Source organism: Rhincodon typus, chromosome 15, assembly GCF_021869965.1.
Source record: "Rhincodon typus isolate 14 chromosome 15, sRhiTyp1.1, whole genome shotgun sequence".
Classification (NCBI taxonomy): domain Eukaryota; kingdom Metazoa; phylum Chordata; class Chondrichthyes; order Orectolobiformes; family Rhincodontidae; genus Rhincodon; species Rhincodon typus.
The window spans coordinates 20,531,986-20,558,216 of NC_063346.1; the positions used below are offsets into that span (position 1 = coordinate 20,531,986).

At 38.5% G+C, this 26,231-nt stretch overlaps 1 protein-coding gene across 1 annotated transcript in view; it reads right to left on the reverse strand.

Moving 5' to 3' along the window:
• Window positions 1–1,235: 1,235 nt before the first annotated feature.
• Window positions 1,236–26,231, reverse strand: part of gan (gigaxonin) — a 97,427-nt gene continuing 72,431 nt past the window's right edge. Inside the window, exons 9-10 of the mRNA XM_048605963.1 lie at window positions 6,195–6,304; window positions 1,236–5,576 (exon numbers count right to left, since the gene is read on the reverse strand). Of these exons, the coding sequence (XP_048461920.1) occupies window positions 5,380–5,576; window positions 6,195–6,304 (307 nt within the window). The 3' untranslated portion in view covers window positions 1,236–5,379. The remainder of the gene's footprint in view (window positions 5,577–6,194; window positions 6,305–26,231) is intronic.

A 26,231-nucleotide genomic window follows, 5' to 3' on the forward strand; every position in this document is an offset into this window, starting at 1 on the left:
TGCATTGACTGAAACAGTTCAGCAAGTATAGCGCTGAAGTTTGAAAGAGGTATATTACTAGTTCAAGTTGGAGGGAAAGGCAATCTACCATTTGCTTTTCATTGTTCAAACTACCGTCGCGATCAATAATTTATCTTTCGTGTGTTGCAGCATAGTTACCAATAAGCATCCAGCGACACAGCACTGAGAAAACCAGTTTAACAACCAAATGAAACAATGATCATCTCTAAGGTTTTAGAGTAGATTTGTAGGTTGGGTTGTGGATGTTGCGGTTGGTTGGCTCGCCGAGCTGGTTCGTTGTTTTGTTCGGTTAATGAAACGTCTGCTGAAAAACAAGGAACCAGCTCGGCGAGCCAACCAACCACAACACAATGATCATCTGTTATTTAACATGCCTGTATTGGAAGAGATAGCAAGGAACTATGCATTTTACACTTCCCAATTCAATGAAGCATGGCTTGGATCGCTGAGCTGAAAATAGTTAATGTGGCAGTTCAATGATTTTTCCTATGTGCTATCGCTCTACAAACAGAATGCAAATTCCAAGACTGATTCCACTCTCTGCCCAACCTCAATGCGGTACATTTCAGATATTTATCTTTATACTAGAAATTCATTTATAAACAAAACTTAAGCTAAGGTACTAAATACTTGAAAGGGGAGTTCTTATGATCCAATCTCAGTTCTTAAAAGTGTACCACGAGTCACAATAATTATACAAAGTACTGGGCTGAAGATATTTATAAAACTTGAACACATCTAACTTTAGAGGACATGAAACTATAATAGTGAGGTTCAAGCCATTTGTAAAGGTTATCTATTCTCTCTACAAAACACTCCAACATTTTGCACATCACAGAACCTAATTTTTATTATGAGTTAGGGAACTTAAATACCAGCTGTGGTTTTGGGAGTCAAATGTGAATGCTCATCTAATAACGACAATTGTTTGAAATGATGATAACTTCTTAATGGAATGAGGGCTTACAAACAACAAGACTCACGATGCATTATTCTACAGGATGGTGCACAGGCTGATACAAAATTATTTTGTTGGTATGTTACTGGAAATAATGCATTCAGCTAAAGTAAAACAAAAAACTACAAAATGGGGAAGATCTGAAACAACAACAAATTTACACAGAGATTCAGCAGGTCTGACTGCATCTGTGGAGAGGCAACAGTACTAACATTTCAAGTCCAGTGACCTTCTTCAGAACTTTTTCAGTGGATTTGAAACATTAACGCTGCTTTCCCTCCACAGATGCTGCCAGACCTCCTGAGTTTCTGCAGCAATTTCTGTTCCTGTTTCAATTCATTCAGCTATCTCATTATGTTATGCAATGAAAATCAAAGCCATGAAAATATAGCAAACCCTAACTAAATTCTGTAATTCTGGTCTAAAGTGTAGTTCCCCTGCTGCACAGGTGGAGGGAGGGAAAAGATAAAACTTCAGAAAAGAAGTATAGTTTTGAATATACTCTATTAAATAATTGGAACAGATGCAAAAAGACTTCTGATGAAAACAAAACAAATGCACCTTGTGATAATTTCATAATTTAGTATTTCTATAGGAATATCATGAGTCAATTTAGTAGATTTTATAAAAAATGCCGCAAAATACTTAGTTAGAATACAAATTTTTCCAAGCTGACAAATAGCAAAGGCTCATGGAAGTTCATGCTGAAATCATTGCCATATGTTTTAAACATTAATAATGTCCAATACAAGTATTTAGAAAAAATTATATAAAACATCAAAAACATTTTATAGGAATTCTTTAATGACAGCAAAACATTCTCAAATTGAGAAAACAGCTGTACGTGTTTACGAAGATCTTGTCAGTTTGAAGTAACACTAACAGTACCAATGTATTTTTGGAGGGTGAAGGAAAGGCATGAAAAGTTTAACAAATTTTATGTTTGTAATTATATAAACACAAATGCAAAAATGGTCAAAGTCTGCAAAATGGAGAAGCATATTATAAATAGTCTACTCTTGTTAATTTGAAGTTTGTCAATGCAAGTTACTGGATAGCCTGTTCGTTTTTAGTGTAACAAATAAAATTGAATTGGAATAGGAAGTAGTACACATGCAGCAGTCTCGTTGGAGTTAGGTAGCACCGATGCAAATCTCTGGTACTGGAAGTTGTTATCTTACAAGGGTTTCTCAAGACATCCACATCCAAATTCAACTTAAATGGAAATCTCTCCTGCATTCATTGGGCAACATCACTGCATTTTATACTGTATTAAACTAAATTACCACTGTTGAAGAATAAACATATTGTTGTCCTGTTGTACTTCTCCCGGCTCTGCTTAAATAAATTTTAAACTTATTTAAATTAGAAAAGTTAAAAAAGTAAATAATTTTGACATGAAATTATATTGGGGAAACTATATTATGACATAATATCCAGCAGCATGTGGATGGTTCCTGCCTTTAGGCCCAACCATGCTGCTATAATGTGCACAAGGTAGCTCTGCTAGTGGCTAATTTGGGCTTTAATTGTTAGAGCAAGAATGTGTGCTCTTTAATAATGATAGCACAGTACACTCAAGGCAATGGTTTTGTGGTATCTTACCACAGAATTAACCTCCTAATATCTCTCAGGTTTAATTGTAAAATTGATGTTCAAATAATAATGTTTAACTATTATGTCAAAAAACACCTCCAGCACGCAGTTTAAAAAAAAGGCAATCTTCCATTTTCCTTCTACTTTGCTTCTCTTATTTCTCCCCCATCCTTAAGTTACTGATTCATAATGAAGAACAAATCAGCAGGTGTCAGTCACGCTTTGGCATCTCAATTACATGAGACTGTGCAGTGAAAAACAGCAAATTATTTCACCATGGAGACCACCAAGAGTTATGTTTAACTCTTGCATGTAATCCAAAGGCACACTTCCAATAGATTATTGGAGTTTAATCACAGGCCTAGAAAGTTAAGTGGTTTCTTTTACTTTTTGCCCCAGGCATGCTGAAGCCAAATGTCATCAGGCCTGTATGTCTCAACACTGCACCGACAGCCAATTAGACAAGCTCCACATTTAACTGTATTTACAGCACTAATTCAAAATACAAGTTCAAACAACAAACTTCATTGTATTTCTGCATTTGATAAGATCGCCTAAGCAGTTGCTAAATCATTGTCCTCCATACATTGGATGGCAATGACCCAATGAGATACATTAGGTGAACACCAGTGACTCAAAAGAAGTCACAAAAGCAAAAAATAGATTTTTCCACATGAAGAAATGTACATCCTAGGCAGCTTTAGCATAGTGCAGTACATAGATATAATTGTGGTGCTTAGCTACACAGAACTGAGAAGTGCCAAATTCATTTCTGTGCTGTTTTTCTTTCTGATGCTCTACACTACATTAACGGGTGCAAACTGGGACAGCAAATAAAGACAGTATAATTGCTCTCTACTTTTTCCCTATTCCCAGAGATAAAGCTAGTTAAATTCAATAATATTGATAGTCTTAATCCTTAACCAATAACACTTACTATAATCCGAGTGTGCTGACACGAGTATGTGTAAGTATGGACATCGAAAGTGGATGTGGGCAAGCTTGAATTTAAACGTTTTGCTTGATTAATAAGTTGCTAGTATTTACTGTCTTAGCGCATATAAATTGGAATTAAATATCACAAATTATGTCTCCTTTGATGCTGCAAAAGACCACAAAACTACGTCCTAGTACATGCCACCACACTCAGAAGGAATGCAACTGAGGAGGAAAAATACAACATTAAATACTTGCCACACTAAGGAGCCTTATAGGACTTAATACATTGAAATTGCCAACTACCTTGTCATTCACTCTTTGAGGATACCATGTGATGAATAAACAATTACATTACAATAATTAATATTTGAAACCACTCCTTTCTGACTAGAACACCAAGGAAGCACCAGAGATTTGCAACTTACACACAAAGCAGAGAATTCACAATAACTTCAACAACACGATTTCATCACTAGTGGGGTAACCAGATAACTCTCAAGTGGGTCACTATCAGCACCAATAATGTAATATTACAATAACCTGTATTTATATAGTGCTTCCTACATTCAGAAAGATGCCTTAATTTATTTGACAATAAAGGAGCACATTGGAAAGAAATAAAGGTGATGCGATGGGGAACTGGTAACATGTGCAAAGAGAAAAGTTTTGCCCAGGTTCTTGAAAGCAAGAATGGTGACGACATTGGAGAGAGAAATGGAAAAATCATTTTAAAGGCCATTGTGCACTGTGTTTAAATAATGCCTTTAAAAAAGTAATTAAAATGGCAAATATTTTGTGTACAAATTACATTAATGAACTGGCAGCAAAGTCTCTGTGATAGCACTGTAGGTTTTCATCCTTCAGTGCAGTCAATTCAGACCTTGTAGTTCCATGCCAGATTACGTTCTGTGGTACTGAAAATTACATGTAATGTTATTTAACAGGAGACTGAAAAGAGTATTAGTCATTTTTTATATAACAAATGTAAACAGCTTCAACTTCAGGGTGTAATATGAAACTTTACAGTAGACATGCAACTTTCTTTGATAGATCCATTAATTATTTTGAACCAGCCAACTATCAAACTTTAATATTGTTTTGAAACTTAAGCGTTAATAACCGATCTAACAGTAACAACATTAACCTACTCTGTGACACAGCCTTTCGAAATATCTTCAACATTAGAGCAATCCTCTTCAAAACAAAAAAGTTGTCAAATCTAGGTTTCTGTAGACATTTCTTTGACATTAGTTCCATCACCAAAACGTGGACTTTAGAGTCCTACAGTTGATGCACGTTAAACTCAAAATATAGTCACTTTTGGCTGTTGGTTTCTCAAGTTAAATTTTGCTTTTGCAAACTTGAGCTACAAAAGATAAGTTAATATTTAATGTAACATTTTGTATTAGAACTATTGTTTAACATAGTGAAAAAATAAAACTGACTTTACAGCTTAGATTCGAACGTCCAAAAGAGAGCAGAATTCATTCTAACTGGGATAGTAACTACCTCCAGAATTCTGCATTAGCTCTGCATTTTTTCAAAACAACTACCTTTTTCAGATTTGCATCTACTACATATTGATCTCAGGTTACTTTATATTAGAAAGCTGAAGATTTGGTTTAATGTCTTGCAATTTAAATGCTGCAGTTAGAAATACCATAACTGAGCTTTCAGAAAATAAGAAAAAAAGCACAACCTTTCTGGTTTACATTAAAATGTGTGCAACAATGCATTGCCCTTGCAGGATACGTTTTAACCGTTACCAATCTGTAACGAAGACAAGTTTCAGACTTTGCAAGATTATCCCTCATTTTGCAATATATAATGTTTGGTTCCAAACTGGGTCACCACTGACCATGGCATTATGGTCCATTTGGGCCTACAGAGGGAATGCGTATGCGAAAAAGACCTTGTTGTAACTGTAGCCTGAAAAGCTTGCAATTTGCAATACGCAAAGCTGCACAGCCTGTTCGCCGGAGGTCTGAAGGGAGTAACGGCTTGGTATGATGCCAGGTTCCTGTGCTCCTGCGAAATTCTCTGACAAAGTCATACTGTGTGCCTAGAAGTAATGAAAAAAATATGTCAATTGCTGCTTTTTCAGGCACCATTCGAGAGGGTTCATCGACTTCATGGTGAGGCAAATGTTCTCCAAAAATAACTATAGTCAAAATCCATTAAAGCAAAAACAGAAAGTCTTGCCACTTAAAACATCAGAGTGAACGTTTACGATGGAGGTTCTTTTGTGGTAAAAATGAAACAGATCGTCAGTCTTCGTAAACTGTACCACCGTACACAGTCTTGTTTTCCAAGCTAATTACTTTAAAGTAACCTTTATTGACAGCCAATTTAAATTTATATTAAAAGTATATGAGTTAAATAAGCAATGCTACTTTTCAAGTGTGGACATCAACTTTTGTCAAATCTTTCCCTTCGTTGCTGGGAGGTGGATAAAGTGACAGAAGTTTTCTTTATTCCCTTCCCCAGAAGGACTTACCTCCTTCTTTGTGGTTCTCCAATAGCTTAGTCAAATTTAGAATGCATGTGGCAAGTATGAAAAGAATCCCAGTTCAGAAGCCACCTCCCACTACCTTGTAATATAAAATGTTGCTGTATCAAAGTACTATTCTGCATTTTGAAAAACAGGTTGAACCCTAACATTCAATTGCCAGACACTCACCTGTGTCCAAATCACCAATAACATAAATGCTGGCACCAATAGGCACAGCACCATACACAAAAGAGGAGCTTGTTGGGATGCACAACGATTGATCATTCAAATATATCCATCTGTAAAACAATATGATACCTTTAGTGACATTAATGTGTGATTAGGGCTGTAAAGAGGTTGTTTTGGTCAACTTAGGATGAAACATGATGGTTGCAATATCTGGCATTTTCTTCAGTGAAGCATTCATAGCTTTTTTAGTGCAAGAGTGCAATTACATTCAACAGGTCAAATAATACTGAATGTTCTTTTTTGCAGGTTATGCAATGATTCAATTCACAGCAACTAATTAGTGTTGGATAAATTTCTGAAGGAATATGAAAACATAACATGAAACAGGAGCAGGTGTAGACCATTTGGCTGTTTAACTCTGCTCTGCCATTCAGTATGATCATGGGCCAATTTCAATTCCACCTTGCCTCACTATTTCCATATCCCTTATTCTTGTGGTGTCTAAATATCTATCAACCTTATCTTGAGACATGATTTGTAACATTACTTAGAAAAGGCACATATTTCTGCATTTCTCCAGTGATTCCCATTAACAAAAGAAAATTAGTGGTAAGAACACTTCTGGATTTCATTAGCATTACATTGCAATATGTTTTCACCATTTATTGACTGTATTCCCTATCCACCTCCACACTGACTGCCATATTCTAACGACTTCCACACCAAATTTAACACTGGAAAATTGCGAGGCACAACAAGCTAACATGCCAAATGTCAAAACTATTGCCATTGTAGTAAATACCAGCCTGCACATTTGCAACTGTTCTATTCCTGTGGGAAATGCCAGTTTGAATGCTGTCAGTCCGTCTTTATAAAAGCTAGTTATGATGAATAACATTTTAACCCCATTTGTTCTGAGATAACTTCAAAGGAATTTGAAGTTACATACTGTAATACAAAAGACAGTCAGAGATAATGGTGAGGTCCTCGATTCTACTGTAGTACAAATGCACATATGTAGTCAATTATAACATTTCAAGGATTTGTTTAGATGTGAAATACTAGCACAGTAAAATGATTATTTGTTGCTTCTGGCATATCAAATGAATCAGTAATGTTTGCAAACACTCCAAATAAGTTGTATGTTTATTTACCTGTTTAGTATTTATGAAATTTGTCCAGTGGTTTATAACCACTGATGTAGGTTGTCATGATTCCAGCTGATGTTAATAGTAGACAAGCTAAATCTGGCTTGTTAGATCTTAACTTTGTTTCTTTAAACCGTGGAGGTTAATTACTGAACACATTCACAAGAGCTAGCCAGTGTACTTTTAACACAAAGAATAAAGTGTTCATTAAACAAGAAAAACACAAACTACACTAAACTAAAGAGAAAGAATGGAATGTATTTATATTCACATTTATCTTTTATCCAGTAATATCCTTAAAAACACCCAAACGATTCACCTCTATCCTGACACTAAAGCTCCAGCACCAAGTCTGGTACAGCTGCAATCAGTTTCCTTTCTAAAAATTTTGATGCAGATATTCGTGCCTTTACCCTTCATCTGGCATCTCTCCCCAAAACACCCAAAGCAAACTGCAACCTGAAATAAACTATTATTTTAATTTCAGAGCAACTACGTGAGTTCCCTAAACTCAGAGTTCAGCAGTCCTTCACTCTCTGGCATAGCGTGAACTTACAGATTGATTCTCTGGATTGTTCTTCTTTGGACCTGCCACAAAGCAAAAGTATTTCTCTCCACTTTTTTGTTTAGAAAGGCATGGAACTGTTCAACTCAAAGGTTTAAAACCTCATTAAAATGCATTAAACAAAACAGAACTCTTTGCATCGCGCCAGAAGAATACTCAAAAATAAAACTATAGAAACGAATAACCGTGTCTTGACCTTCACCTTGTCGTTAATAGCTGAGGTATACAATTTAAGAGCAGGGACATGATGTTGGAACTGTACAAAATGTTAGTTAAACCACACCTAGAATACTGTGCGCAGCTCTGGAATCCACATTTTAGGAGGGATGTGAAGCACTGGAAAGGCTGCAGGATGTTCCTTGAACTGGAGAGTTTCAATTATGAAGAGAGTTTGCAGTTTAGGTTTAATTTCCTTTGAACGGAGGAGATTGAGAGGGGTCATTAACGAAATGTATAAAATTATGAGGGGCTTAGATAAGGTTGACAGGAAAAAAAAACTTTCCCCTTGATGGAGGGATCATTGACTGGGGACATAGGTTTAAGGGGCAGAAGCTTTAGAGGAGATGCATCTTCATCCGGGTGGTGGTGGGAATCTGGAACTCATTGCCTACAAGGGTGGTAGAAGCAAACTTTCATCATACTTAAATATTGTTTACATGTGCACTTGCAATGCAAAAGGCATCCAAAGCTATGGGCCAAAGGGTCTTTTTCTGTGCTGTGGTTCTGTAATGACTCTTTGTCCTTCCTAACACACAAAAGTTAATGTTATACATTGTCCTTAACAGGATGTATATTCTTAAATAATATGATGGATTCCAACTGGCTGGAGCAAAAGGCCAAGGGTTAGTGGTTTTATTACACCAACCTTTGAGCAGCATTCTGGCTTGTGGAGAACGTGAGGTCTGCTCAGAGAGCATGCTGCACCAAGGAAAATATGCAAATATATAAATATATCCCTTGAATTCTAGATTGCTTTGGAACATAGCTGTTATACTCGAAAGTTCTTGGGTGATCTTGATGAGCTCAATGCACATTGCAGAAAGCAATGATAATTAATAGTAACGTATAGATTTGTAGAAGGGAAGAGCATTGAGCCTATCATGTCCAGCTCGCTTAAAACAGCTATCAGTCAAATCTCATCATTTGACCTTGTCCTGTGCCCCTATAGGTTACAGCAGTTCAAGTGCATGTGTAAATTATTTTTTAGATGTCTTGAGGATTTCTGCATTCACTACCCTTTCAGGCAGTGAGCTCCAGAAGCCTACCAACCACTGGGTGAAAAATTACTCATGCCCCTCAAATCCTTCCATCAATTTCTTTAAACTCAGTTATCAACCACTCTGCTAATGGAAGTAGCTTCTCATGTTAACTATTCCATCCGTAATTCTATCCAACGCAATTCAATCTCTTATCAACCTCTGTTCCAAAGAATGCAACACAGCTAACCAATATTTTCTCATAGGCTAAATTCTCCATTCTTGAAAACATGCTTGCAAGTCTCGTTTACTCTCACATGACCTGACCAGACTGTATGCAGAACTATACCCACAGTTTAACTACTTTTTTTCTTATACAGTTCTAGCATAGCTTTTCTGTTCTTGTACTCTAGGTCAGGCCAATATAGATAAGTATCCCATTTGCCTCTGTGATCATCTTGTCTACATCACAGAATCATGAATTGTTATGGTGCAGTAAGAGGCCATCCAGTCCATCGCACCTATACTACTTCTATTACCAAGTGCCAATCTCCTGCCTTTTCTCCATACCCCTGCACACCATTTCTATCCAAATAATCATCTAATGCCTGATTGAATACCTCAATTGAACCCTCTTCCACCACATTTCTAGAAGTGCATTTAATATCCCAACTACTTGCTGTGTGAAAAAAAAGTTCTCGCACTCTTGCTTCATTTGCATATCACTTAAACCTATGCCCTCTTGTTCTTTTATATTTTGAGTGGGAACAGCTTCTTCCTATCTACTCCATCTATGAGCTCACAATTTTGAAAACCTCTACCAAATCTCTGCTCAGCCTTCTTCTCTCCAAGAACAACAGTCCCAGCTTCTTCAATTTATCCTCATAACTGAAGATTTTCATTCCTGAAACCATTCTTATAAATTGCTTCCGCACTCTATCGACTGCAATCACATCTCTGCTGTCATGTGGCACCGACAACCATACACTATACATTAGCGGTTCTTCGTACAGATCCTGTTATTTTCAAATACACTTGCCAGAATTCTGAAAATTATTATATATTTTCTTTTGTTATTTGGCCTTCCAAACCCTGCACTCTTCCTGACAGAATTTAACTTTCTGTCCACTTCACTAGTTTGTTGATATCTTCTTGCAGTGTACATCTTTCCTCACTAATCAGTGACATGGCCAATTTCTATGCAAACTGAATCATGCCCCACATGGAAGAACAGACCATTGATGCATACTAATAGAGCATAGAGCTAGTACTAAGCACTGCAGAATTCCATTGAAAACAGCTATGCAGACATGAAAGTGCCCAGCCAGTATAACCTTTTGCTTCCTGTCGCTGAGTTAATTTTGGGCCCAGTTTACCATTTTCCTTTGGACCCCAGAAGTTTAGTTTTCGGACTAGTCTGCCACATGGAACCTTGGCACTAAGATAATCATTACATTTAAAGAAACCATTCAGAAATGAGATTTTGACTACGTAGCCAGTTCAAAATTGACCATAGTTCATGCAGTAATAAAACAGAAAAAAGATATCCTCTATGAGACGGATCCATTGTCTCCCTTTCACACCTTATTTCACCGCCATTAACAAACCCCTTTGTCTTTTGCAGTGGGCCTCTACGCTAACTGCCCCTCACTACTCCTCCACCTAAGGCAAAAAAAAATTAAGAAAACATTTTCCAACACCTTTCAGCTCTCAAGAATCATCCCAAACTGTTTTCCCTCTGCACAGATGCCGCCAACATGCTTAGTTTCTCCAGCATTCTGTGCTTGTTCCCAACAACCTTCTAGCCCCTTAACAAATCCATGATGCCGGTCTCTGATTAATCTGTGCCTCTCGAAAGAATGTGTGATACTATCTCAGAACTTCTTCATAATGTGTTCACCACAATGTTAGGCAGACTGAACTGCAATGATTTGGCTCATTCTTTCCACCCTTGCTAAACAACATTTGCAGTCCTCTGGCACCTCGCTTTTAGCCAGAGGGAAGTGGGTTTGTGACATTTGCAGAAAATGTATTGAATATTAAATGAAAATGCTACGAGTTAAAAAAAAAAGGTGGAAAGGCTAACAGTTTAGATAGATACTGATAGGTTAAGTGGGCAAAAAGTTGGCAAAAGGGCTACAACGTAGAAAAATGTGAAGTTGTTCACTTTAGAAGGGAGAACAAAAGAACAGTATTATTTAAGTAGAGAAAACGACAACACAAAAAAGGGACTTAGTGGTACTTGTGCACAAAACACAGAAAGCTAGCCCACAGGTGTAGCAGGTGATCAGCAAGGTAACTCTTACTTCAAAGGGGTTGGAGTAGAAGAGAAGAGAAATCTTACTCCCTTGGTACAAGGTGCTAGTGAGACCACATTGGAAGTGCTACTGTGGGTAGTTTTGATCCCCTTATATTTAAGGAAGGACAGCATTTCACTGGAGGCAGTTCAGAGAAGGTTCACTAGGTTGGGATTTTACTCATCGGAGTTTATAAGAACAAGAAGTGATCTCACTGAAACATAGGATTTTTAAGGGGTTTGACAGGGTAAATGCTAAGACAATGTTTCCTCTCCAAGGCACAGTCTCAGAATGAAGGGGTGCTAATTTAAGAGACGAGAACAAATTTCTTCGCTCTGAGGGTTGAGTGTCTTTGGAATACCTTGCCACAGAGATCTGTGGGGCAGCATCATCGGGTATATTTAAGGTGTAATTTAGACAGATGCTTGACAAGTAGGGGATTCAAGGGTTATGGAGTAAAGACAGGAAAGTGGACGTGAGGAATGTCAGACTAGCCACGATCCTATCGATGGCAGATCATTCTTGAAGGGTCAAAAGGCCAATTCCTGTTTCTATTTCTTACAGTCTTAGAATTAAACTAGATAACAACATCTCCAATCCAAATTGCATTGCATATTTTTGTCCTACATGTAAATTTGCTAATTATCACTCTGCACTAGATAATGGCATGCATATTTTCATCATTATTACCAATTAACTATTTTAAAAGTGGTAATAAGCTACCAATGTGTAAAATTAACAAAATTTCCTAATAGATAAGGCTTAATGAGAGAGGTGTTTCTACATACTACAAAGTTTTCCTGCTGTTTTGGGGTAAAAAATTTACATCGAGCTCAAGGTCACATTATTCCAGGCATTTAATATCATTTACAGAAATCAGAATGAGGGAAACTACAGACATAGCAAATAAGAATAAAGAAATCTAAACCACCCCATGGAAAGATGTGCTTAACATGGCACAGAACACACAGAGTAGAAAACTCACAGTGGTTATCGAAGGCAAACCTCAATGATTTATTAAATCTAGCAACAGTCGTTCCAGCAGAATCAACAATTCCACTAAGAGCTTGTAAACTGTCATGGCAAAAGTGTACAGATATTTTTTATTATGTAAACTGTTAAAATGAATCATTTTTAATGCACCAGACAACATTAGCTCCATCCCAAATGCATGAAAAAAAAAGGAAAGCTTCAGCAATTTACATTTTAATTATTTTGACAAAATTCATGCTATGTTACACTAATCTTTTTCTGGTAAATAAAGCCATAAGCCATTCAGATATGTATTGATTACATAATAATCCAACAACAAGCACATCATTATGATTCAACTGCCTGCAATGTCCTAACTAAACAAACCAATTATCCTCATTGATGGTAACTTTTAAACAGCAAAGTCACAAGAAAAAGCAATAACAGCATACATGGGAATAAGAATTTATATCACCACTGTTCAGTTCAACAGAAACACGGGATGGCACTTCAACATTTAATAAAATCAAATAAATTGCTCCTTATTGTCTGCATTTTGAATTGCTTCCTCTGTACAAATATTTTGTGTAAAATTGGCAAATTTATTAAGTTGGTTAACATTTAAAGAATGTCAGACTAGCCACGATCCTATGCAGTTTTGGTAATAAACTAAGATCTTAATTGAACATCATTACATTAACTTTATTTTCATTTGCAATTCCCATGTGGTCCAGTTTCTTTAACAATATAACATTATTACTTTTCTTGCAAGGTCATGGCAAAGAGCTTAGAGTCCTTCAGAAATGAACAAGTGGACTGAAAATCTTCCACATCACATATCATTCTCAAAATGACAGCAAATCCCTTTAAAAACGTGGAACCAACAGAAATGCCCATTTTGGTCTATTTCATCAGAATCTGTGATGTGGAGTTGCCAGTGTTGGACTGGAGTGGGCAAGGTCAGAAATCACATGACACCAGGTTATTGTTACACAAAACCTGTTAGACTATAATCTGGTGTCGTGTGATTTCTGACCTCATCAGGTGTGGGTGGTCATATTGGAGGGCAGTGGGGAGTTTCTCAGGTGTATGATCATACTTGGGCAGGAGATGGCTCATCCTTCAGGATATTGCCAGGAGGAGATAATCAAGAACTAGCAGGCAGGGAGACGGCTACTTATGGATGGCAAGTAAACCCTTCCACACAGGTGGCCCGATCAGACAGCTAACAACTGTGCAGCCTCAGCAGCACCAGTAAAATACGTGGCAATTGCTGAAGTAGCACGGGCAAACTGAACCCTTCTTCAAGCAATGCAGATGACTCTAAACTGCCCTCACAATGAGCTAGAAAACTACTCAGCTCAAGGGCAATTAAGGATGGGCAACAAATGTTGGCTTTACCACTGATGCCCACATCTCACGAAAGAAGAAAAAAAAAACCAAGTTCCTCTAAGCTGTCAGGTCTGGTGATCAGAGAGGAAATCTCTCCAGCAGCAGGGTTGGGGACGGCCCCCTCCTTACAACAGAAATTCCAGATATGATGGTTGCCCGAATGAACCCTTAAAGGGGCTACATCCTTGCAACTAACAGCTTCCCAACAGCACAGGGTGCAGTTCTTCACTGCTGATGATCCCGGGGAAATGCTCCTTAAATGGGCCTTCAATTGTCAAAACTCCAACGGTCCGACTGCATCGGTAATTTGTCTCCGTGCAGCTCCCCATCACTTTACCGTCTCCACACTCCTGCCTCGCAGATGCCTATAAAAAGTCTCGCCAGTATTTCATTTTTTTTTTTCTTTTTTCATAAAAATAATATTAAAAATTATCAGAACCTAATTAACGTGCGTTAAGTGGAGAAAACACTGACTTTATTAAAGTGGTAAAACTAATTCAAAGCATATTTCAGGTCACAAACATTTTAGAAGGAACAGAATGAGTTGGATTTTCAATTTTATTATCTGGCAAAAGCAGATTGGCAATAATAGTTTCACAGACCATCTGATTCTCATTTCTATTCTAGAAACAATAATCAAACAGGACATAAAACAGATGGCCACTCATTACCATGTGCCAGTGAAAGGAAACATTTACCTGAACATATCTGTGCTGGTTTTGTGAACTGTTGCAATGCCCTCCTAAGGCAAAGCAAAAAGAAACCAAACCAGAATTCTGTGTTGACCAAGATTTCAGTGATTATGGAGTAATGTTGTTAAATCACCATTCTTTTGTCAGGATTGAAAATGTCACCATAGTTTCCTTTCAGCTGATCATCCATAGCAGATTCACATATGCCAAAACATTCATTATATTCAAACCATTTACTGAATTCTTGATTGTAGACCCAAAAATTATATGTAATATTTTTCAAAGTCCTTTATTTCTAAGTTTGAAATCTAAAGGTAAAAATCCCATATCGACCATAATGACTTGTTAAAGAATGTTTTGATACAGAGTACAATTCCTAAATGATCCATAGAGATTATATTTCAACAATGAAACGTGGATGTGATCATCGGACGGCATAAAAGCTCCAAAAGGGTATCATAATGTTGAATAGTTATGAAAAGATCACAATTTTTTCTAGTGTTTTCATAACTCTGAATTAACATCTAATTTGAACATCATTTCACCTTTCAGAAGCGATAAAATCACCATAAAATTTATGACAGGCAAGTAACAAAACATGCGTGGAAAATTACAAAGTTATATTTTTAAATTAAATAATGAAGCTCCATTGTCAAGTACTGTAAAATACCTAAACAAAAAACCCCGAAGAACTGTGGATGCTGGGCATCAGAAACAAATACAGAAATCGCTGAAAACAGTCAGCGAGTTTAGCAATATCTATGGAGAAAAGCATTTCGAGTCCAGAGACCCTTCTTCAAAATTGATTTTAGCTAGATAAAGGTTGGCATAAATGCTGAAGATAAGGAGGAGTAACGATAGGTGGAGGTGGAGCCCAGGGAGAGAGAAAAACAGTTGGGCAGACAAAGGAATGGGTAAAGGCTATCATGGGTGAATCAATAGCTATGAATGGGGACTATTAGTGGTTGACACAATGCGTTGTTTGTGGTAGCAGCCCATGTCAATGCAAGGCACGGCGTATGGGGGTTGGGAAAAGGACACGGGAGAAGGTGCTCAGACTGTAAAATTATTGAACTTGATACAGTCCCAAAGATTGCAGGGTCCCAAGCAGAAAAGAAGGGTGGCACTGTGGCACAGTGGTTGGCACTGCTGCCTCACAGCACCAAGGACCCGGGTTCGATTCTATCCTTGGATGAGTGTGTGTGTGTGGAGTTTGCACATTCTCCCAGTGTCTGCATGGGTATCTGCCAGGTGCTCCGGTGTCCTCTCACTGTTCAACAGATAAAACATTGGTGTTCTGCAAAGCAGTGACCCAGGCTGCATTTTGTCTCCCCAGTGTAGAGCAGACTATATTGTAAGCAGTGAATACAGCAGACCAGATTAAGTGAAGTGCAGGTAAATCGCTGCTTTACCTGGAAGGTGTGTGGGGCCTTGGATAGTGAAGGGGGAGGAAGTAAATGGGCAGGTGTTATTCCTTCTGCAATTGTATGGGAGGTTGCCCTGGGGTATGGGGAGGTGTTGGGAATGGAAAAGGAATGAACCAGGGTGACCTGGAGGGAATGGTCCCTGCAAAATGCTGACAAGGGAGGGATGGGAAATGTGTGTCTGGCAGTGGCATCCCACTGCAGGTGGCAGAAATGGCAGCTAATGATCCTTTGGATGTAGGTGGGGTGGTAAGGTGAGGACTAAGGGGACTCTGTCGGTGTTGCAGAAGGGAAGAAAGGAGGGTGAGGTCAAAATGAGGAGATAGGTTGCACACGACTAAGGGTCCTATTAAGAACAGTGGTGGGGAATCCTCGGTTGAGTAAGAAGGCGGACATTTTGGAGGCCTCCTCGTAGAAGCTGGCATCATCGGATTAAATGCGACAGTAACAGACAAATGTGGAGGATGGAACAGAGCCTTTTCAGGAAGCAGTGTGAAAGAATATATAGTCAAGGTAACCCTAGGAGTTGGTGGGTTTGTAGTGATATTGGTGGCCAGCCTAACCCAAGAAATGGCAACAAAGATCTTGAGGAAGTTGAAGGAAGGGAAGGGAGGAGTCAGAGATGGATCAGGTGAAGGTGAGTGCAGGGTGGAAAATGGAAGCAAAACTGATAAACCTTTCCAGTTCTGGATAAGAGGGGGAAGCAGCACTGATGACGTAATTGATAGACCACAGAAAGAGCTGTGGGTGAGGGCCCAAGTAGAATTGGAACATGGAATGTTCCACATACCCTCACAAAGAGGTAGACATAACTGAGGCCCATGTTGGTACCCACATGACCACACCTGAAGAAACTGAGGAGTTAAAAGGAGAAGTTGTTCAAAGTGAGGACGAGCTCAGCCAGGCAGAGGAGGATGGTGCATTATGGGAATGGTTTAGGCCTTCTTTCCAGGAAGGCACCCTTGGACAATGGAATCAGAGGGCATCAATCACTCCCCCTACATTTGATATCATTTCCAGAGATGGTGCAGCAGAGCAATATCAGTCTTCCAGTGACTCCACATGGCCTGGGCATCCTATACCGTCAACATGACTGTGAAGTTGCACCTCCACATTTCCATTGTGTTACCAACTGCAACCTATGCTAGCGAAACATGCAAGAAAACAGCAAAGATCTAAGTTTTACATCTTCCTTAAATGTTGCCTATGTAAGATTCTGGACTTCACTTGGACAGACATTACCAACGAAGTACCACACAGGGACTGGCTGGAAGTGCCTACAAGAAATAATGACAAAGACATGATGGAGACTGGTAGGTCATCAGCTTCCTGGGTGTACACCCTGCCAAAGTGGCAGCTCAATGCACACCACTGGATGAGAGAACAAAATGCCATTTAGACAAGACTTCTCAGTTGTCTTAGCGTTGAAACTTGTACTTTTTTTTTTTTTGAGATCTCTTCTCATGCCTCTTCAAGTTCATGATTGCCAAGAACTGTCATGCTCCATTGACCCTATTCTCAATAACTGCGGACAATGAAGTTTCCCCTCTTTCTCCCACGTGAACAGAGCTGGTTAACAGTTTCTCTCTCATCAATTACTACATCCACTCTTTCCACCTTCTCATCTACTTCCATTTCTTGCTCTCCAAAATTGTTGGATGCGTCATCTTCCAAATTCGTACTACCCATCTTTCCAAGAATTCAATTTCTGAGTCCCTCCAATCAGGTTTCCATCTCAGCCACAGTAGTGAAATAACTCTTAGCAGATTCACAAATGACTGTCTGTGCAATTGCCAGTTGGGCAAACTATGCTTGCTCAATTGCCTCCAATGCTTCTCCACTGTCACTAACTGGGTGAGACTGCTCTTCTCTGGTTTGGCTCTAATCCATTGAATCATGGTCTCAGAATTACCTGCTACGGCTTCTCTTCCTGCATCTTCACTGTTCCTCTGCTGGCTCTCAAGGATTTGTTCTTGGTCGCCTATTTCTCATCTTCATGTTGCCCTTCAGCTACATTATCCATTAAAATGCATTCATTTTCACATGTTTGAGATGACATCCAGTTGTATCTTACCACCATCCCTCCCAAACTTGCTATTTTTTCTAAATAATCAGATTGCTTTCCTTATATCTAGGGATGAACAGAAGTCTCCTCCAACCCAAATATTATGAAGAATTAAACCACTGCCTTCGGACCCCTGAGAAAATCTATTCCCCAACCACCTATTCCATCGAATTTGCTGGCAACTTTGAGGTTCAACCAGAGTAATCCTGACCTGAGGAAGGATCACTGGACCCAAACCGTCAACACTGTTTTTTCCTTCACAGATACTGTCAGACCTGCTGAGCTTCTCCAGCAACTTTGTTTTTGTTTGTTTTTTTAATCCTGACCTAGGTGGAACTGAAGCTAGGTAAATTACTGGTAATGAGAAATTCAGTACATCATTTGTACAAGGTGCAGTTTTGATAGGAAAAGCTAAATGCTCAACTCAGCTGCTGAGGTATTACTTTACTTAGGCCTTTATGTACATTTTCATTAGTTCACCTTCTCAACTGGATTTCATGGAGAATGAGAAAGCATAGTCTTAAATAGTGTTTAATAACCAGAGCTCCATCTGTCTCTGTGTGCACTGCAGTTGAAAATTACACATCTGATACACATCTGATCAGATACCCGATAAGTTAGAAACCTGAAATATAAAAAAACCCCACAACAACTTCTTAACAATTACTCATTTGTAGAAGGCATAATACCAGGAACTCTGTCCTCATTGGATCAGGAAATTGATTCAGTGAAATTCATTATTAAGTACTCTCAGGAAGCTAAGAGACCATTCAATAGCTGAATCGGTGTTGATTTAAAACGTGCACATACTTGTATTTCTACATGCCACGAATAAATTTGAAAAGCCTTACATGACAGAAGATTAATGTGTTGCCATTATCTTTCCAGAATATAACTTAATTCCCACAGAATAACAAATTCAAAGGATACCATTTCCACTGTCAAAAATAACTGACAACTTTTTAGTTTTACAATTAACCTAGTCTTTTGGCACCTTAAGAATGCTGTTGTTCTTTCAGGTAAACTAAGATCATAAATGATAAAAGATAAAGGTACCGCACAAAACCATTGTCTGTCAGGATGTTATTTATAAACCAGATGAAAATAGCAAGACAGCCCGATGATTCAAATGGAAAATGCTGAGATGGAAAGAATTTCTGCAATAGACCTGCAAGAGAATGCGAAGTTTCTAACCAGTATCAAAGTTAACAATAAAATACTAGTGATAAAATACTTTGCTGGAAAGTGAGGTGAAGATGTCATGTAGGAGTTCGAACAGATTTTTTCCAGACATATTTAAGAGGTATGCTTGGCATTTAACTCAAAGTGCTCTTCAGCATCCCCATTCCAAACAGTTGGCTAATTATTTGATTTTCCATCTCCTGCAGTGATGTGGCTTTGTAGCATTTCTACATGTGCTTCAGCGAATTTATCTATTTGTTTACTTCTGACAGGTACCCGCATTATCAGAGAGTTTCTTTGCACTTTCTTGTAAAGCCCCAAAGTTGCCCAGTCAACTCTATCCAGTTATAAAAGGATTGTTGCAACCCCATATTATCATTAAATCATAGACCAGCAAGAGAAGTGAAGATTTTACATTAATGGATAACCTTAACTGAATTTTTGCATTGTATTTCAAGTTGTATATTATTTATAAATCATGGAATCAGATAGTTTACATCGAGAATGAATGAACATTGAATATAGGATCTAGCCAAAGCTAATTAGCAATTCATGTTTATTTGAAACACATTGATTTATAAGATAAAATCTAGATCATTCATCACAGAGATTTTAAAATTAAAATTAGGCTTCAAAAGACACTTTAATATCTAATTGTAACTAACAAATTATTGACGTATAAAAGCAGGGCAAAGCAGGTGCAAAAAGTTTAAGTGAAATATCTATCAGATGAAACAGCTGCCAACCAAAGCTCTCTTTATCACAGTCAGAGACACTGCCTTGCAATTCCTAAAACCTAGCACAACCTTTTTGCTGATTCGCAGCCATCTTTACGGAGTTAAAAAAAAAGTGCATGAACAGGCAGCAGCCATATTTACCAGACACGTTGGCATTCACAGTACACATTCTGCGCAACATTAAAGATCTCAACCCAAAATGCAGCCAAATACATTTAGAGTTAAGACTACAGTTTAAAAAGAAATTCTATAAACTGTTCTATGGAGGAAGGAAACAAACTATTTATTTTAAATTGTTAGCCTTTGTGTTCAAAAAAAAAACTGTTGTTGGAGAAGAAAATTTTCAATCTTGCCACTCAATGCCAGTATCATGTAGTCCCTGACCAAATCAAGTTGACAAAACTACAAAGAAAAAATTACTGTTCCAATCCTAAACTTCTACCCTAAACTTGACAAGTGAAGCTAGAAACAAGTTAATACTACAGCAGAAAATAGTAGGAACTGCCGATGCTGGAGAATCTGATGTAACAAGGCGTACAGCTGGATAAACACAGCAGGCCAAGCAGCATCAGAGGAGCAGGAAATCTGACGTTTCGGGTCTAGAACACTACTGCAATTTTGATAGAAATGTACAAGATCAAATATAGTATTAAAAGTAGGCTTTTCAAGTCTAACATATTCCTTTAGTTCCATTACACAAGCATTAATGGTGAAGCAAGCTGCTACAAAGCAGATGATTTAGAAAGAATTTTCCCTGTATGCTTGAATAACAGTTTTGGGAAGCATTAGTGTTGAGGAAAGTTTGCTTCTTGGTATAAGCAATTTCAGATGCGCCAATGTCTTGGCGAACTGAATGGTTTCTGCTGGGGAATAGTTCTGGTAATATGTACAAATTGTAACTACTGACAGCTGGTTTTCATGAGGCTTTTTACATAACTAATATTTCTTTGCTTGTAAATGAAGTTATTATTTAATTTGCAAAAAAAAAGTTGTTGTTTCTTTGGGGACTTGCACTGCTGATGATGAATTCAAATGGGAGCAATCAAGTAAAATTTCCAGAAATTTCCAGTTCAAGAATTTAAAACCATTACGCCAGCACAAATCTTTGACTTTTGAGTTTCCATTTCGATGAAAATATCAAGTTTTCCCTCAAGAACAATTAGGGACTAAAGAAGGACATTGATTAACTGCTTCATAAACATTGAAGGATCAAGTGACAATAAGGTAGAGCTGTTCTATAGCAGCCTAAGGCAACATTCCATGTACAAATGCTGGATTTGCTCCTAGTTAAAAAAAAAGTCATCGTCAAACAAGTTTTACATTATATTAATTTATTTTGCCGAGAGCAGTTAGTGAAGAGAAATAGTGCATTTTCCTTTTAAAAAAACCCACACAATTCTTGGTTTAACACTTATATGCATTGACTGAAAGTTATCATGCAAGTGATAACTGAAAATTTTTCTGCTGTTAGCTTATCAGTGCTATATTCCTGTTCTCTCTCTGTACCCCTTGATGCCTTTAATATCTAATAAATCTTCCTGAATCTTCTCTTTTTGAATACTGCACCAGGCACACCTAAAAACGAGGTGTCAACCTGGTAAAGCTACCAACCAGGACTAGTTGTGTGCCAAACAGCATAAGCAGCAAGTAATAGACGCAGCTAAGTGATCCCACAATCAACTGATCAGATCTAAGCTCTGCAGCCCTGTCAGATTCAGTCATGAATGGTGGTGGGCAATTGGAGGAGGAGGCTTCACAAATATCCCTATCCTCATTGCTAGAAGATCCCAACGCATCAGTGCAAAAGATAATGCTGAAGCACTTGCAGCAATCTTCAGTCAGATGTGCTATACGGATGCTCCAGCTCGGCTTCCTCTAGGAGGTTACCAATATCACAGATAGTGGTCTTCAGCAAATTTGATTCAGCACATGCTATCAAGGAATAGTTGGGGGTGCTGGACACAGCAAAAGCAATGGACCCTGACAACATTCTACAGAACTTGCTCCTCCCCTAGCTGAGCTCTTCCAGTCCAGTTACAACACTGGCATCAGCTTGACTTTGTGGAAAATTGCCCAGGTTATGTCCTTTACACAAAAAGCAGGAGAAATCCAACCCAGCTAATTAACAACCTATCAGTCCACACTTGGTGGTGGACTGAGTCATGGAAGGTGTCATCAACAGTGCTATCAAGCAGCATCAGCTCAGCAATAAACTGCTCACTGACATCCAGTTTGAGGTCCACCAGGGCCGCTCAACTCCTGACCTTATTAGAGCCTTGGTTCAACATGGAAAAAAAAGAGCCGAGGAGAGAGTGACAGCCCCTAATATCAAGGTTGCATTCGACAGAGTGTAGCATCAAGGAACCCCACGAAAACTGGAATCAATGAGTATCAGGGGCACACTCTCTGTCGGTTGGAGTCAAACCTAGCTCACAGAAAGATGGTTGTGATTGTTGGAGTTCAGTCATCTCAGCTTCAGGATATTTCTGCAGGAGTTCATCAGGGTAGTGTCCTAAGCCCAAACATCATCTGCTGCTTCATCAATGACCATTCTCTCCATTATAAAGGTCAGAAGTGGGGACATTTGCCGATGACTGCACAATGTTCAGTGCCATTCGTGACTTTTTAGACACTGAAGCAGTCCATCATCCAAAGATCTGGACAATATCCAGGCCTAGGCTGGCAAGTGGCAAATAACATTTGTACCGCACAAATACAGGTAATGACCATCTCCAAGAAGAGATGGTCTAACCAACCCCAACCCCTGACATTCAATTTTGTTCCCATCACTGAATACCCCATTATCAACATCCTGGAGGCTTACCATTGACCAGAAACTCAACACAGTAGATACAACAGCAGGTCAGAGGCTAAGAATACTGCAGCAAATAACTCAGTTTCTGACTCCCCAAACCTGTCCATCACTTAAAATGCACAAGTCAGGAGAGCAATTAAATACTTCACACTTGCCTGGAAGAGTGCAGCGCCAACAACACTCAAGAAGCCTTATGTATTTCAGGACAAGGCAACCCACTTGATTGGCACCACATCCACGATCATCTAATCCCTCCTCCAACTACCCTCAGTAGCAGCAGTGTGTACCATCTACAAGATGCACTGCAGAAATTCACCAAAGATCCTCAGACAGCACCTTCCAAACCCACGACCACTTCCATCTAGAAGGACAAGGGCAACGATACATGGGAACACCACCACCTTCAAGTTCCCCTCCAAGCCACTCACCTCCCTGACTTGGAAATATATTGCTGTTCCTTCATTGCCACTGGATCAAAATCCTGGAATTCCCTCCCTAAGTAGGTTGACCTCTCGACAGTGGGCTGCAGCAGTTCAAGAAGGCAGCTCATTAACACCTTCTCTAGGGCAGCTAGGGACAGGTAATAAATGCTGGCCAGCCAGCGATGCCCATATCCCAGGAGTGAATATGAAAAATTTTTAAAAATGACATACAGGTAACAAATTGTCTTTTTCTCTCATTCATAGTCTCACACAAAGAGAATATTATATGAAATACACTGAATTTGGCTCTCTAGGTTATTTTCAAATAATTTTGAAAAACTAAGCAGAAACAGATTAACACACAAAGATATTCCAGCAAGCATAATTGACTGAATAATATCAATGCATATGGATCTGTTACACTACATATGTTCATGTAATTCAAACTCAGCTCCCAAGGTCACAGCTCTGCCAAACAAAACTGTGGTAAGCCAAAGCTTTTGGTAGAAGTTGAAACCTTTCAATAACATATCTTCATGAAGGCCTTCTTGATGCAAAAGATCAGTGGATACTTATTTATTTTCCTTTGTGAAAGATGTCATTTTAATTTTTTTTATTTGAATCCCTTTGATGGATATGGCTTTAATTAGAGAAAATAATTTCAGATGACAGGGATCACAGAAAGAGTCATTAAAACTGTGCACATTCTCTAAATTGTGAATTTTTTCAAGTTGCTAATGTAATACCTTATAACAGAATATAAAACAAATGTATCTACTTTAATAATGTCTAGATTGTGGAACTTGTAGGTCATTGGGGAGATAGAGCTGAAACTTTATTTGAAGATTACTTTTAATCTGCAAGAGATATAAATGCAGGTGGCAGAAAGAATAAATCACCTTAATTGTAAAAATTATTGATTAATATATCCATAGCTTTCTACTTTTAAAGAGATGTAATTTCTGCTTTCCAAAAGCAGAGCAGAATTGGAGGGAAGAGAGGTGGCATCACAATCTGTAAAGAAATATGAAGGGGCTGGTTCAATTTATAGCAGGATACACTGAGCATGCATGTATGGGATGAGAGAGAAACATGGGAGAATTAGGAAATTAAAATTTCTCTTTGGAAGGGAAGACTCTTCAGTATGGAATTGCTCAAAGGGTCCAACAGCTTAGCAGTGAAGAGAAGTTTTAAGGGGTTCTGGTTTGAGAGAGTACTGGGAATGAGAACCCAAGATACGGAAGTCAAGTAAATAGCACTGTGGCATCTTGCAGTAGTGGGAGAGGTGGTCTTGGGGTTTAAGGGGCAGTTGACAGGACCATGGAAGTACTAGAAGAATGAAGTATAGGATGGCATTTTAAAAAGTTTGGTAAACATAGCTTGATGTTTAGAACTCGGGGGCTCAATGCCTGACAGCAGTGATTGGAGCAGTGTCAGAGACTCTGATGTTCCCTCCCCACTTGCTGAGAGAAGCATACAGCCTACAGCCTGAGAAACAGCAGAGTTCTGAACTATTAGTTGCAATACACTACGAAGGTTCTTTCAAAATCTGCAGTTATGCAGGAAGCCTCACCTCTCCGCAACATTTATTGGAAGCGCTGTTATATGCTGTCCATGATTTTTTTTGTCCATCATGGACTAAAGGACCAGTCCAAAAAGACCACTGAACCTACAGGGTTTCCACAACTTTGTGGCAGTTAAGTCGAAAAGGAAAGAGTACAAAGAGTACAAAAACAACAAAAATGTATCAGAAATAAATATGAAAGCCAAACAAAATAAAAAGACAAAAAATACAACAGAAACTACTTTGAGGATCTGACAGAGAAAAGACAGACTGAAAAGGAAAACAAGAGGGGTTAAAAAGTGACAGACAGCAGACAAATAGAAAGAATTGAAAACTGGGAGACAAATGTGTGTCAGTTATGGGAAAGAGATAGTGCCCATGCCATCACCACCCCTCTCACTTTACACCATGTTAGGGGGAAATGCACTAGATTATATAATACCAACATTGTGGTTAGAGGACAGTTATTAGCAGCGCATCATCCAACTCATTCAGACCAGTATCATGGGAAACATTATTCTTTATGCAGCAAAGAAAAAGCTCAACCAATCCAGGCCAGTATTTTGGTCCACTTGAACATAAGCAGAAATTGGTGGAAAAAATCAAAAGACCTGGCAGTATCTGTGCAGAGATAGCAGATTTAATATTTTGGGTCCAGTGGTCCTTCTTCAGAACGGGTCACTTTACCCAAAATGATAACATTAGCGAGTTCCACATTCTCACCAGTCTGGTTAAAATGCTTCTTCCGAATTTTCTATTGGATTTCTTGATGACTACCTAATATTGGTAGTTTCTAGTTATGGCCTTCCTCCAAAGGGGAAACATTCGCTCTATATCCAACTTTGATAAATTTAAAAACCCTCTCATAGGTCTCCCTTTCAGCCTTCTTTTTACAAGAAAGAGATCCAATCTGTTAATCCTTCTTGATACCCAAGCATTTATAGTATCACACTTGAATATCCTCTACATGACTTCTCAAATGCCTCGATACGTCTTTTATAATATTGCAACCAGGACAGCATGCAGTTCTCTTAATTAAACTTGGGTCAGGCCACGATTAAGTTGCAGCATACCTTCCCTACTTTTCAGTTCTTTGCCCCTAGAAAAAAAAAATGCACACTTGATTTTTTTTATGGCATTGCTTAGCTGTGGCACCTGTGTGGTTTGTAAACTGAGATTTTTTTGTTTGTTTACCCACCTGAATTTGCACCATCCAAATAATTAGTAACCTCCTAGTTCTTTCTACCAAAATGTAGTCTGACACTTGTGTTAAACTTAGTTTGCCAATTTACACCAGTTTATGATCATCCTGTAATTTGCTTAGTCTGCCTCAGTTTTGATTGTCACTGCCTCACACCCTGCAAACTTCGATGTCATCTGCAAATTTACCCTTTTAAAATCCAGACAAATTATATCTGCTCCATTATAATTGTCTACTCTCCCTGTATACTCTAAAAATTTAGATGCAGTTAGTTAAGTAAGATTGTCCCCTTTAAAATCCATGGGTGTTTCTAGAGGCTTCTCTAATCTTTTACTAAGGATTCCATTACTTTTCCTAATCACTGA